General features: G+C 36.8%; 2 protein-coding genes across 3 annotated transcripts; one reads left to right on the top strand and one right to left on the bottom strand.

Moving 5' to 3' along the window:
* Positions 1–106: 106 nt before the first annotated feature.
* LOC144856212 (peregrin-like) lies at positions 107–8,528 on the bottom strand. Its single transcript, XM_078714163.1, has 12 exons — positions 8,241–8,528; positions 5,529–7,204; positions 5,149–5,305; positions 4,896–5,024; positions 4,640–4,768; positions 4,225–4,413; positions 3,864–3,987; positions 3,337–3,612; positions 2,081–3,016; positions 1,603–1,712; positions 1,190–1,332; positions 107–1,075 (listed from the first exon to the last, which is right to left on the bottom strand). Exons 2-12 carry the CDS (start codon positions 7,091–7,093, stop codon positions 871–873), a joined length of 3,963 nt encoding a protein of 1,320 aa, XP_078570289.1. The 5' UTR covers positions 7,094–7,204; positions 8,241–8,528; the 3' UTR covers positions 107–870.
* Positions 8,039–11,691, top strand: LOC144856215 (transmembrane protein 243-like). Of its 2 annotated transcripts, none has more exons than XM_078714167.1 (5): positions 8,039–8,368; positions 8,930–9,032; positions 9,236–9,286; positions 9,569–9,670; positions 10,806–11,691. In XM_078714167.1, the coding sequence occupies exons 2-5, from the start codon at positions 8,976–8,978 to the stop codon at positions 10,926–10,928; spliced, it is 333 nt and encodes a 110-aa protein (XP_078570293.1). In that variant the 5' UTR covers positions 8,039–8,368; positions 8,930–8,975; the 3' UTR covers positions 10,929–11,691. The 2 variants fall into 2 exon arrangements, with proteins under 2 accessions (XP_078570293.1, XP_078570292.1); XM_078714166.1 differs by lacking the exon at positions 8,039–8,368 and adding an exon at positions 8,603–8,709.
* The last annotated feature ends 403 nt before the right edge of the window (positions 11,692–12,094 follow it).

Genomic DNA, 12,094 nt, shown 5'->3' with positions numbered 1-12,094 from the left:
CCATAGAGATACTATTAAACGAGAGACACTCAACTAATGGTCACTCTCCAAGCTGTGCTTGTCTTGTGGTTAACTCTCTAGTCCAACCCAACGACTCAAGACTGTATTATTAATGCTCATTGAGTTTATTGTTTGGCATGTAACACTAGCCTGTATACAAAGACTTTAATGCATGTAATACAAACACATTGAATGAAACAACTGCTTAATATAATAATTATTAAATCATAGCAAATAAAAACAAGAGATTACTAATTTATCAAAGATATTAATTACAATTTTTAACTCCAATTCATTTTTTTAAATAGTAGATTTGAAAATCATCCTAGTTTGGAAAAAAATAAACGTATTATTAAAGGTATTGTGTGTAGCATATCTAAAAAATTACAAATGAACAATTAACAATAACATTTGATCAGGAAGCTAAAATAAAATAGCAAGATGTAAAACAGGATTATAAGTGGGACTTGACTCCTATGTGATAATCACATTTCTTGCGCATGTCCAAAATCACCCACAGATTTCCAAAATTAATTATTTTGGTAATGTTGTACATGCCAGCCTTAAAAACTGACCGACCACCCCCGCTGACCGACCACAATTCAGTCAACACAATTCAAAATAATCTGTTGCTTTTAATACCTATATCTTTACACTATCCTACACAAATGTACAGTATTCTTAACATTTTGTTGTTTCGCTTTAAACTCATTTTCTAAAATTGTTGCATTTTAAATAATTACACAATAATAACAAGTGTTTATTTAAATAAAAATTATTATAATTACATATTATAACCATAACAGTGCCACCATATCTTTGGAAAGATTTAAAACACAATTAAAAAATATGCAACCGGTCGATATTTCATTATAATTCACCGATGCTCGTGTCACTGCCGGCCGACTCTTCCGTTACGACCTCTCCCGTGACTCGCCTTCTGTGAAACAAGGCTCTGTCGTACGCTTGCCCCACAGACTTGCGTATAGTGGATGTGCGCCCTTCAGTTAACTTAGCCTGGTCTAGACCGCTGTCGACACCAAGTGGTTCAAGCTTTGCTCTTGGTAGCCACTGCCTGAAAGACAAATGATGAAAGCCGAGAATGTAAATACTACACAGTTAAAAAAACATTGAATTGAGTATCTGAAAAGATAGTGTTGGGAAGGTGAATTAATATAGACATGCTTACCATGTGCGTTTATTGTCAAAAAATAATACTAGATAAAGATGTTCGTCGGCCGCTATTTTCTGATTAAGGACTTCGAGCGGAGGAACTGGAATCGGAACACCGTTGTGAGTGAACCCAACTCGTGGCATCTTGGGGTTGATTATCTACAAAAATTAACAATTTGTCAATATATCAAACTAAGTAATTAGTTTTACATTAGTGATATTCACCAATTGAAAAATTACCACAAGAATAAAGTGGTGCAGTTGTCACTAGAAAAGGGAACAATGTGCGGGTTACTGGGTTGTCAAAGGCCTCTATAAAAAAGTGGTCAGGTTGAAACCTTACCAACCATACTGGTGGCTATGCCATTGATTAGTCTTCAATCACCATAAATACAAACATTGTCAATAGCCAAGCATTTTAAAACTTACCAGGGCCGGGTAAGAGGGGTAGCCTCGACATTTAGCCCACACAAGGTCCAGTGGGCTCAGCGGGATGTCATCTTCATCTGAAGCCCAGCTGCTGCTTCTTGTCTTGCCAGCTATAAAATAAACATCAACATCTTAATATTGTTGTACTACATATCAATCACTTTGAATACCGTAGAATGAAGACATATGATAACATACAGAAAAGAGGCAAGTGCGCATGTTTCATTTTCTTAATAAATACTATATAGTTATAATTAGTATTTCCATTTTTATACATTGTGCTGTTGGTATTTATACATATTTTTATTTGTATACATTGTGCTATTGGTATTTATACATATTTTCATTTTTTTACATTTTGTGAAATTTCTGAAACTGCTTTAATATTCCCTTTTGTTATTGGTGTTTCGTTTAAGTTAAATTCAATGATGGTGCTGTTTTTTAGCATACTGCACTTAAGCATACTGTACTAACTTACCTCTAATTAACCCAGCCCCCCTGTTAGCCCGGCTCACGGTACTCGTGCTCTCTTCACAAGACGCCTCGCCGTCGCTATCCTCATGCATGTTTCCTTTCTTTGGCTTTTTAGTTGCGCCCTCTTCACCGTTACTTGAACACGTCTCGGACGTCAGACCATCAGACGTGCTACTCACACTTTCATCCGAGTCTGAACTACTTCGTGTGCGATTAGCGTCGATTCGATACTCAAAGAAACTTAAGCCTTTTGGTTGGTCAAGACCATTACTTAGTTCACCGTTATTGTTCGTTGATGATTTGTGTTTTTTATCGTTTGATTTCTCCGCACTGCTAGAACTTAGAGTGCGTCCTTTTTTCAAACTTCTTGGACTAACAACAGGCGACGGAAACCCTTCGCTGTCGGTCTCTACGTGCAATTCTCCCTCGACATATAATTTCTTAGATGGAGTTTGAGATTCGCAATCCAAAGAAAGCGACCGCTTCATGGACTTCCTACCAGGAGATTTACCCTGTTTCCTCCCTCGAGGGGAAGGCGTTACTATAGTAACAGTATGGCGACGCCCTGGTGATGTTAATTTGGCAGGTGTTTTAGGCGACACTATGGCATCAGTTGCTTTAGGCGATGCTATTTTGTCCATTTGTTTGGGAGACATAGATTTGTCAGAGTTTTTCTTGGCACCTGGCGATTTGCGACCAACAGGAGACTTGGGTTCTTGGAATTTTGTAAATTCTGGAATTGTAGGTGGGATGGATAGATCCTGTACAGCATTTGCTTGACCCGATAACGTCCGAGTTCTTCTGCCTGCTGGCGATCCTTTAGGACGCCCTCGTGCCGGTCGTCCAGGACTCGACTTACTTCGGTTTAGTATCGGTGCAGGTTTAAGTGTTGGTGGAGATGCTGGGCTTTTTCTTGTTTGATAGTCACTCAATTCATCACCTAAATTAGATAAAAATGTTAACAAATGTTTAGATATCTATCGAGTTGGACAGTCTCACAAGCCTAAATGTGTCGGTGTGCACAGAAGGAATGAGCTTTAATTTGCAACAACCGTCATGTTAGTTCAAATATTGGGACATGTGTTCTCGTTCCCCACCTCGGCACAGGTTTGATGGTTTCTAGGTCCAGGCAACACGACGACACACCGATTGACCTGACCTAGATTGACCTAGGTTGGTTGTTGAAATAGAAAGCTCCCTATTAGGCATGTGGTGCGTTGTTAAAATGAAAGGTCCCCAGTAGGCATCAGACGTAGTTACCTGATGTAATTGCTTCAGACGTGCTGTCAGCTGCTGATGTGTCGTAATCATCTTTGGTTTTGTTCGGTTTGGGTCCTCTTCTTGGCACCACTCCAGTTCGTTGCATTGTTATCTTCCGTCTAATTAGGTTGATTTCCTTACGGATTTGTTTGACTCGTTTGGAGCGAGCAAGACCGCTTTTGATATTGCAGGTCATGTCGAGTTTCTCGAGGAGCGTCGTTAGCTGCTCTTCTAACGGTAGATGCTCACGATTCTCGGCACAAATTACATTATCAACTAAAAAAAATGAAAACATTTAATAAAATAATAAATAACAAATAAATCGGTACATGAAGAAATGTTACACTCTTTTACTTGCAGCGTTTAGAAATTTCCGTCTTCAAATTGCAACTTACAAAATTGCAACCAAGATAATAAATGCAACTTACAAAATTGCAACCAAGATAATAAATGTAACTTACAAAATTGCAACCAAGATAATAAATGCAACTTACAAAATTGCAACCAAGACAATAAATACAACTTACAATCGTCTAATTTCATCTCTTCAACTTCTTTAATGTCCGGTGCATTCTCTGTATGCATGCCTGTACTTGGATTGTAGCCAGCCTTCTCGGCCAAGCGTTTAGCTTGCCGAATGAAAGCGCCACCCTGAGATCAAATCAACACATATTATCAAATTACTAATACATTATTTAGATTCGTTTGATTGCCTATTAATCCAAGAGTTTTGGTTCAAATCTTGTGACTACGAATATCTATTGATTATCTATTGATAATCTTTAGCATTGAACAAAAGAATAAATTTGGTTGCAGCTGTACAACACAAGGTGACCTTTAGGAGACCTACAAGTTGCAGGTTATTCCCCAATAAAGATAACTACTTACTTGGTCTCTCATCTTGACAGCATCTCTATAGAAGACCGTTTCTTTACCGTTATACAACATACAATTATCTATCATCTGCTCAAAGTCAGATTCAAGGTCGGTTACGGAACGGTATTTGTGACCGTCTAGCTTCTTATGCATGCTGCAAAAGTCCATAGGTTTTTTAATGACATCATAATAATCTGGTGCCTACAAAAAAATGGTGAATGATTTGTTAAAATGTGCATTTGTTTTGTTAAAACTTGTAGTACTAAGTACAGATATTTCCCAATTTAGATCTAGATATGCTGTAACTGTATATTGCTCGGGTAGGCAGATATAACAATTTCCATCCTTGGATCAGTGGTCACATGATAGCATTATGACCAATCACGTTCAGATATTTACGTAGACTATGTAATGTAAACAACTGTACCTCCTCAACAGTAACAGGCTCAGCAAATATACTATGTATATCTCGTTCTTGTAGTTGAGTTAACGTTGACGTTAAAATCACGTTTAATGGTTTCAATTGAAGTTCAAATACTCTCTGACTTAATTTTAACTGAAAAAGAATGTAAAAAAAAATTACTCATACAATGTACAGGTACGTTACTTTAGTTGTACAGCTCTCTGGTTGTTATTCTACAACCCCTCCCCCTCCCCACAACATTAACCTTTGACCCACTTACATGCTCTTTCTTGAGTTTTTCACGTTTTCGTATCAACTCAACCAGTAGTCTTGCCCTTTCCAGGTCATGACGTAGGCGTTGCCAATATTTCAGATGCTCTTTTAATTTTGTTACTTTTTTGTCTTCAACCTTAAGAAAAAAGAAAAGAAAAAACAACAATTATGTTTTGTTATTTCCGTTATGTATTTTCCCTGCATTCTTTTGTACATCCACCCAACCAAACTTGTAACAAGAAAAGTTTCACAGCACTTACCGGATCCTTAGTCTTGTGTGATTGGTGATGGGCCTGTAACCGTCGTAGGAGGGACACTCCATTACGTGACTGTCTCTTCAGCGTCCAGTAGGCTAGCAACCTCTGCATAAACTGCTGCTTTTTAGCTACGTTCACTTTGGCAGTAATTTTAGATATCCTAAATCAAGATACAAGTAAAGCTTTTTATGTGAAAAAAAATGCAGGCATGATGATGTCATATCATATTTGAGCATATCACTACCATATTTGGGCACATTTTCACACTTTTTTGATAGTGTAAACAGAGCTTAAGAAGAGTGATAAATGTTCATTTAATAGAATATCTTTATCAGTGTTTAAATAGTAATAAATAGTGGTTAGTTATTTATCATTCAATTTACCTTTTCGGTGGAATGCATGGAATAGACACAACAGGCATAGCTGATCTCTTCTCTGCCAGGATTTTTCTTGCTTTCCTCATATTTTTGCGAGACTGTGCTTTAGCTTTCTTAGCAGACCAGCCTTTACCCTTTCCACTCACTTCTTCATTAACGGGTGATTTTTCTTTTCTCAATATCGGTTTCTTTTCCACCCCTGCCGGTGTGTGAATGTCACAGAAAGCCGCTTTGCGAATACTTATAGATGTACCGTTAACGCCCGCTTCGCGAACTGGTTCCATCTTCATAAAAAGACTAGCTTGCTGTGCACACGTAACATGAAAAGCAGTATAGCAGTTTGCTTTGTGGCATTGAATACATGCTCCTACGTTTCGCTGTTTACATATATAACAAGTCAATTTCCAACGTGCTGCTGGAATGTGATCAATACCGTCTATCGGTTCTAGAAAGACTGTATTTGCAAAACCCACTTCTGGGATCCATAATGCGCAGACGACGTGAGCCCACCGGCCGTCATCGGTCTGCTTGAAAGCAGCACCTTTGTTCGGGCACAGTACGCAATCGACAGCACGAGAGGGAGACTGTAAGCACCTTCTACAAAGCCACTGACCTTCGGGAATGTAGGGTACTCCGTAGCATTCCTGGTGCACGGCTAAATTACACATATCACAGAATAAAATAACGTTACTGTTTTGGCATTCACCGTCCTGGCATATGCTACAGACAGCATCTTCATCTATTAGAGTATTTGAATCGGTCTTTCCCGACGCTTGGCTTTGGAAGTAAGATTCCTTTTCAAGTCTATCCATCAGGATTTCAAATATTTCTTGCGAAACGGCTGCATGGCCATCTTTTTTACGTTTTTCGTTGATCATATCAAGCCATGCGTAATCTTCTTCGTCCATATCATACTCAATATCATCGTCAAGTTCTTCTCGCGACTTCTCAATAAAACGAAAGTACGCAACGCCGCGCTTCGGAGCATCAGGTAGTTCATCGTAGTCTTTCATTAGTTTGTAAGATGCTTCCGGTAGCTTTGATGGTACCGGGGGACATGTTGGTTCCTTTCGTAGCTTCACTGACTCTTTACCTTTGACCTTTCCACTTTTAACCTTTGGCGTTTTCGTTGGTGTTTTTTCATGTTTTTCTTGTTCTTCGTTCTCTTCGTTTTCAAACTCATCTTCCGTAACGACGTCGATATAATCGAAAATATCTAGCCGGTACACATGACCTTTGATGTCGACCTCGACAAGACGCTGGGCTTGTGCGTAAGTTAAGGCTTCACGCTGGGGAGAACGTACAAACATCGGTGAGGGCGATCTTCTTTGCACTGTGCCTCCACCGCGACTCTTCCTCCATGATCCCCGCTTGACTGGGGTTGTGTAGCCATTGTTGCCAGCGGGATTGTTATGATCATAATTGTACAGATGGTATTCCATACCCTGAAGGCTCTTGTAGATTTTTCCACATTCTTTTATGGGGCATTCGTAAGGCGGTTTAGTGGCACGAAGGTTCTCGCAGAATGTTTTTACGTCAAACTCTATCATTGGCATTATCGAGGGTCGCATTGGGGATGTGTGAGAATAAAGTCTGTCTCGGCTAGCCTGCTCTATCGAGAATAAAGTCTATCTCGGCTAGCCTGCTCTATCTATTCACTTCAGCAATGGTCATTGTAGAACCTGTAAAACAAAAAAAAAGCTGATTAAGTAGTGTGGTGATGTGTGGCTTGGTGGTTAAGATGCTTGCCTACCACTACAAGGGTACTGGGTTCAAATCCCACCGGATGATATCAGGACTTTTTCATGGGAGACAAAAAAAATTAAATGATTTATTTTTATGTAGAGTAATTTTGTCTAGAATATAATATACTTGACTGGCTGATTGTGTATTTTTCCATTCAAGCTCAAATTATAAATACCAGTATGTTTGATTTTAATTGATAAAGCACAATTTTCAATATTATTTTAATATTTTTTACTATAAATAATATTGATTGATCCAAATAAAAAGATAGACGGAAACAATAATATTAATTATTATTCAATAATTTATTTTTAAAATCTTTATTAGTACATATATCATTTAAATTCTAATATCTTTTTTTGGATAAAATAAATTTTGATTTTTCTAAATAAATTAATCTAATTAAAATATTCATTAGCTGATAAAATAACAGAATGAAGGCTTCTCATTCGTTTGTATTTGACCCGGAAGTGCTTTCCATCAAGGCATTCTTATTTATTTCCAGTACAGCTGATTAGACTAGCTTCATTCATTAACATTCAACCACACAATATCGGCAGTCTATTTTAATTTTTACAGTAAATTAATGTTTTATTCAAGGAAAAAACGCGAGAATAGTTAAGGAATTATCCCTGGAAAGCAAATCCATCACCCCGTTTACAAATGACCTTTTAGTAAACGGCTTTGAATGACAAGAATTCGATACACACACAGACTTCGAATGGCTTCAGCGCGTAATGAATATTCAACAACCATCATAATGGCAAACGTGATGAGTTTCGTGGTGGCGGGTGGTGAGCTATCGTAGCAAGTAAATGATCCAGATAAATTAAGCCTAATTACAGCTTTTGGGGAGGAGTCTTGACATAATATAAACGTAGTGGGCATAAACATAACATTATCTAACAGAACATTAATATTGTGTGTACAATAGCACTTCCAAATATTGAATATTCACGAAGAATAGCTTACCCATGCAATTCGGCGGCAGTGCTTCGCTATAAAAAGCGGCCGTTTTGCAGGGAAAGCCGAGTTGAACAAAAGATGAACGCACCAACAATTGCCTGAAAGAAATCCAAATTAAAACGGTTTTGAAAAAGGTAAAGCTTTCTCATAGAAGTTCGATAAATGTCCTTACAGCTCCACCTTGTTAGAATTCCATTAATCAACAACTATCAAGCAGAATTTACGATCATTTTTCGTTCCAATTTTAGGTCAGTACAACAAGCGGATATAGACGTTCGTTTAGAATCCAAAGGTGACCTCTCAGCTTCCTGAAAAATAAAATTTGTGTTATAGCGCCATCTATTTTTATTTCACGTGATCTCTCCTCATCACTCAAAGTTTTTATTTAGTCTGCTGACATTTGGTTGGGGTTGGTTGTCTGTTGTTTATGCCTAAAAAAGACTTTTTGAAAGAAATATATTAACCCCTTACGGAGGTAAATATACTCATTTTTATTCGCTGTATTTAAACTAAATACAAATTTGTTATGGACAAGCAGGGGGTGCCAGGGGACTAAACTACCTAGGCGTAGGCCTAGTCTATCTGAAATAAAGCCATTATCAGCAGGCACGGGCCAGGGCTCCCTATACTTCGAGTCTGGCTGGAGCGAATCGACTACGCTATCGCTAGCATGCAATTTGATTGTTTCTTTACAGGTATGCAAGTTTATATGGCAACAAGGCATTAATTTGAGGATGTGAGATGAGCTACTATGATACAGATGTCCAAACTCCACTGTTTGGTGAGCCTCAAACTCGTGTAAGTTTTTTTATGCCATAATAACTTTAAATGAATAAAACATAATCATTATTTTTATTATATTAAATGAGTGCATAAATACTAATAATAATGGCTGCCAAACGTGGGACTAATCAGGGGAAAACAAAACAGATATTTTTTTTATTTGAATGAAGAATTGAATCATAATTCATATTATAAATCTTCTTTTTTTTTATTTACAGGACAGGGCAGTAAATTTAGCCCTTGGGGTTGTAACTGGAGTTGCAGTTCTTGTAAGTTTTTATTGTATTTGTTGGGTGTGGTGGTCCGTAAGATATAAACTGACCTTTCATTTTCATGACCTCAACTCAACAAGGCTATTGAGTCGTAGTGAAGTGGTATGTGTCGTCAAAACAAAATCTCCCTTTACAAGGAAGATATTATATCTCATCATATTCTGAGAGGGTAGGCAGTATCATCTTAAAACAGGATGATGATTTCTATGCATATGTTTTGATAATCCACTAAAAAAAACAGATGAAGTTTTGAAATACTTAGTCTAATTTTTTTTTCAGGTAACATTAGTAAGTGCAATTGTGTATCCATGGCCCCCATTAGGCATCAACATCTACTTGGCAGTGGTGATTGTATTTATCTGCATTGGAAATATGATTTTGGTAAGCATTAATCAAATTGTTTTAATTTAATGTCCTGCCAGCATCTGCTACCTTCCTGCAGCCACTGCTTTCACCAAGCAGAAACTGCTACCATCCTGCAGCCGCTGCTACCTTCCTGCCAGCAACTGCTACCTTCCTGCCAGCAACTGCTACCTTCCTGCAGCCACTGCTTTTACCAAGCAGAAACTGCTACCATCCCGCAGCCGCTGCTACCATCCTGCCAGCAACTGCTACCTTCCTGCAGCCACTGCTTTCACCAAGCAGAAACTGCTACCTTCCTGCAGCCACTGCTTTCACCAAGCAGAAACTGCTACCTACCATCCTGCAGCCGCTGCTACCTTCCTGCCAGCCACTGCTACCTACCTGCAGCCTGTCGCCTAGCAGCAACTGCTACAGTACCTTCCTGCCACCAACTGCTACCTTCCTGCAGCCACTGCTACCTTCTTCCAGCCACTACTGTCATCTTTGAGTATTTTTATGTAAATCCAGATTATAAATAAAAGCTAAAACTTTGGTTGTGCTTAAATTTAAAGTATGAATGACTCGTGTACATATACAGCGTGTTGTGAGAAAGAAACAAGGCCAACACAAGGCACAAATAAAGTTTAATAGCCTGGCTATTATATTATATTGATTTGATTGAGTTAGTGGATAGAACTTTCAGAAATGTATCACTATCAGTGAAAATTAAAACCTTGTTCTACTGATATTAATAAGCATCAATTCTTTTTATGTTTTGTAATCTTGTATCTTTTCTGTAGTAAGAATAGTAGATATACTGTAGTTCTATTATGACTTAAATCATGCGTTTAAAACCACAAATCCTATCTTTTTTATGCTTCTGCATTGAATTTCATGGCCATTCATTGTGTTTAAAATAAAAACACCTAGACACTAAAAACACCAAAATACTACAGAATAGATAAATACCTGGACACTATAAACACCTAAACACATTAATTTGTGAGCAAGATATATCCCAAGCCTAGTTTGGCACACAAATTAAAATTGTCAACCACAATGCTCAGTTCTCAGAACCCATTTTTTGTTCTGTGATAAATGATGGTTTATTTCTAGTCTTCTTCTCCTCTATTCTTTGATTCATTCTGATATTCTGCTATTTCTTCTTCTACAGATTTATTGGTATCGCAAGGGTGATGTTGACCCTAAGTTCCGCTCACTCATCTATTTCAATGCGTTCACATTGGTTCTTTTATGCATCAGTGCTAACCTTTATTTTCATGAACTTAAGTTCTAAATTAAGTAACACTGTTTATCCCATGTCCATACTAACATCGCTGTACGAATTGGGATAAAAGTTTGATCTTAGATCTTAAACGTTTCTTCTACAAATACTTATGATGGAACGTCATTTGGTTGGATTCGAACCCGGCAACATGTCATTTAGGGGACATGCATTTTAACCACTGATCTACATATACACATATGATTATTGATTATATTTTAATTATATATTTATTGTTTTGTTTAGTATGATTATAAATGCAAATGATAATGCAACATTTAATTTGGTGTATATATTAAAAATAAAGTAAAATATATAGTATTTAAGGATGGGTGTACTATAGCTTTTAATAATCGTGTTACAGTTAAGTTACAGTAGGCCTACAGTTAAGTTACAGTAGGCCTACAGTTAAGTTACAGTAGGCCTACAGTTAAGCTAAATAAATGACTTTAATTTTCCCAATTTTTACATTACATTACTTAAATTGTGTTCTCAATGTTGTGATTTTTGTTTAGTTTTTTTTTTAACGAATTAATTAATAACATATAATAATGTGATTTGTTCTGTAATTACAATAGGTATTTGTTATTTTAAATTGATACCTCTCTATTTATTATGCCATTGTTGTGGTGCCAATACATTACATTCCTTGTAGGATTTAGATAATTTTTGTTTGTGATCAGTTTAAATAGTGCATGTCCAATGAAAAATAAGTATATAAATATATTTTTATTTTTTGTATCTACATTTATGGCAATACACACATTTTTAAATATTTTCTTTTATTGATGTTTTTTTTTGTATTTTCAAATTTTTTTTAGTTAACTTTTACCTTCGTAATCTTTCATTAAATGTAAAGAAGATGACGATTTAACTTAAACCAAAGAATAGTAATACAGTAATATAATTTGATTGTCTTGTCAACATACTTATGCTAAATACTGAATTAAATAATGTCCCAAGTTTCCATTTTGAAAACTATTGAACACTATGTAACCAATCAAACAGTACGTTATAAGTTTTTCATATTTGACCTCGTGCAGCGTTTGGTAGTTTCATGATTAAATCGTGCAATTCAGACAGATTGTTTTTAGTTCACCTACAAAACTTTATCAAAATAATTGAAATTAATTGAGGAACATTCTATATTGAATAGTAAACCAGGTGGTTATTCAATT

This window comes from Antedon bifida, chromosome 11, assembly GCF_963402885.1.
Source record: "Antedon bifida chromosome 11, ecAntBifi1.1, whole genome shotgun sequence".
NCBI classification, from domain to species: Eukaryota; Metazoa; Echinodermata; class Crinoidea; order Comatulida; family Antedonidae; genus Antedon; species Antedon bifida.
This window is presented reverse-complemented; position numbering and strand designations above follow the sequence as displayed.

What these genes read in the sequence shown, in the direction of transcription:
- LOC144856215 (XM_078714167.1), top strand. Translation starts at nt 8,976, where the DNA reads ATGAGCTACTATGATACAGATGTCCAAACTCCACTGTTTGGTGAGCCT. An exon ending in TTGGTGAGCCTCAAACTCGT is followed by an intron (nt 9,033 to 9,235) that starts GTAAGTTTTTTT and finishes TTTTATTTACAG; the next exon opens with GACAGGGCAGTAAATTTAGC. An exon ending in GCATTGGAAATATGATTTTG is followed by an intron (nt 9,671 to 10,805) that starts GTAAGCATTAAT and finishes CTTCTTCTACAG; the next exon opens with ATTTATTGGTATCGCAAGGG.
- LOC144856212 (XM_078714163.1), bottom strand. Translation starts at nt 7,093, where the DNA reads ATGCGACCCTCGATAATGCCAATGATAGAGTTTGACGTAAAAACATTC. An exon ending in AGAGATGAAATTAGACGATT is followed by an intron (nt 3,613 to 3,863) that starts GTAAGTTGTATT and finishes CATTTTTTTTAG; the next exon opens with TTGATAATGTAATTTGTGCC. An exon ending in TTTGACAATAAACGCACATG is followed by an intron (nt 1,076 to 1,189) that starts GTAAGCATGTCT and finishes TTTGTCTTTCAG; the next exon opens with GCAGTGGCTACCAAGAGCAA.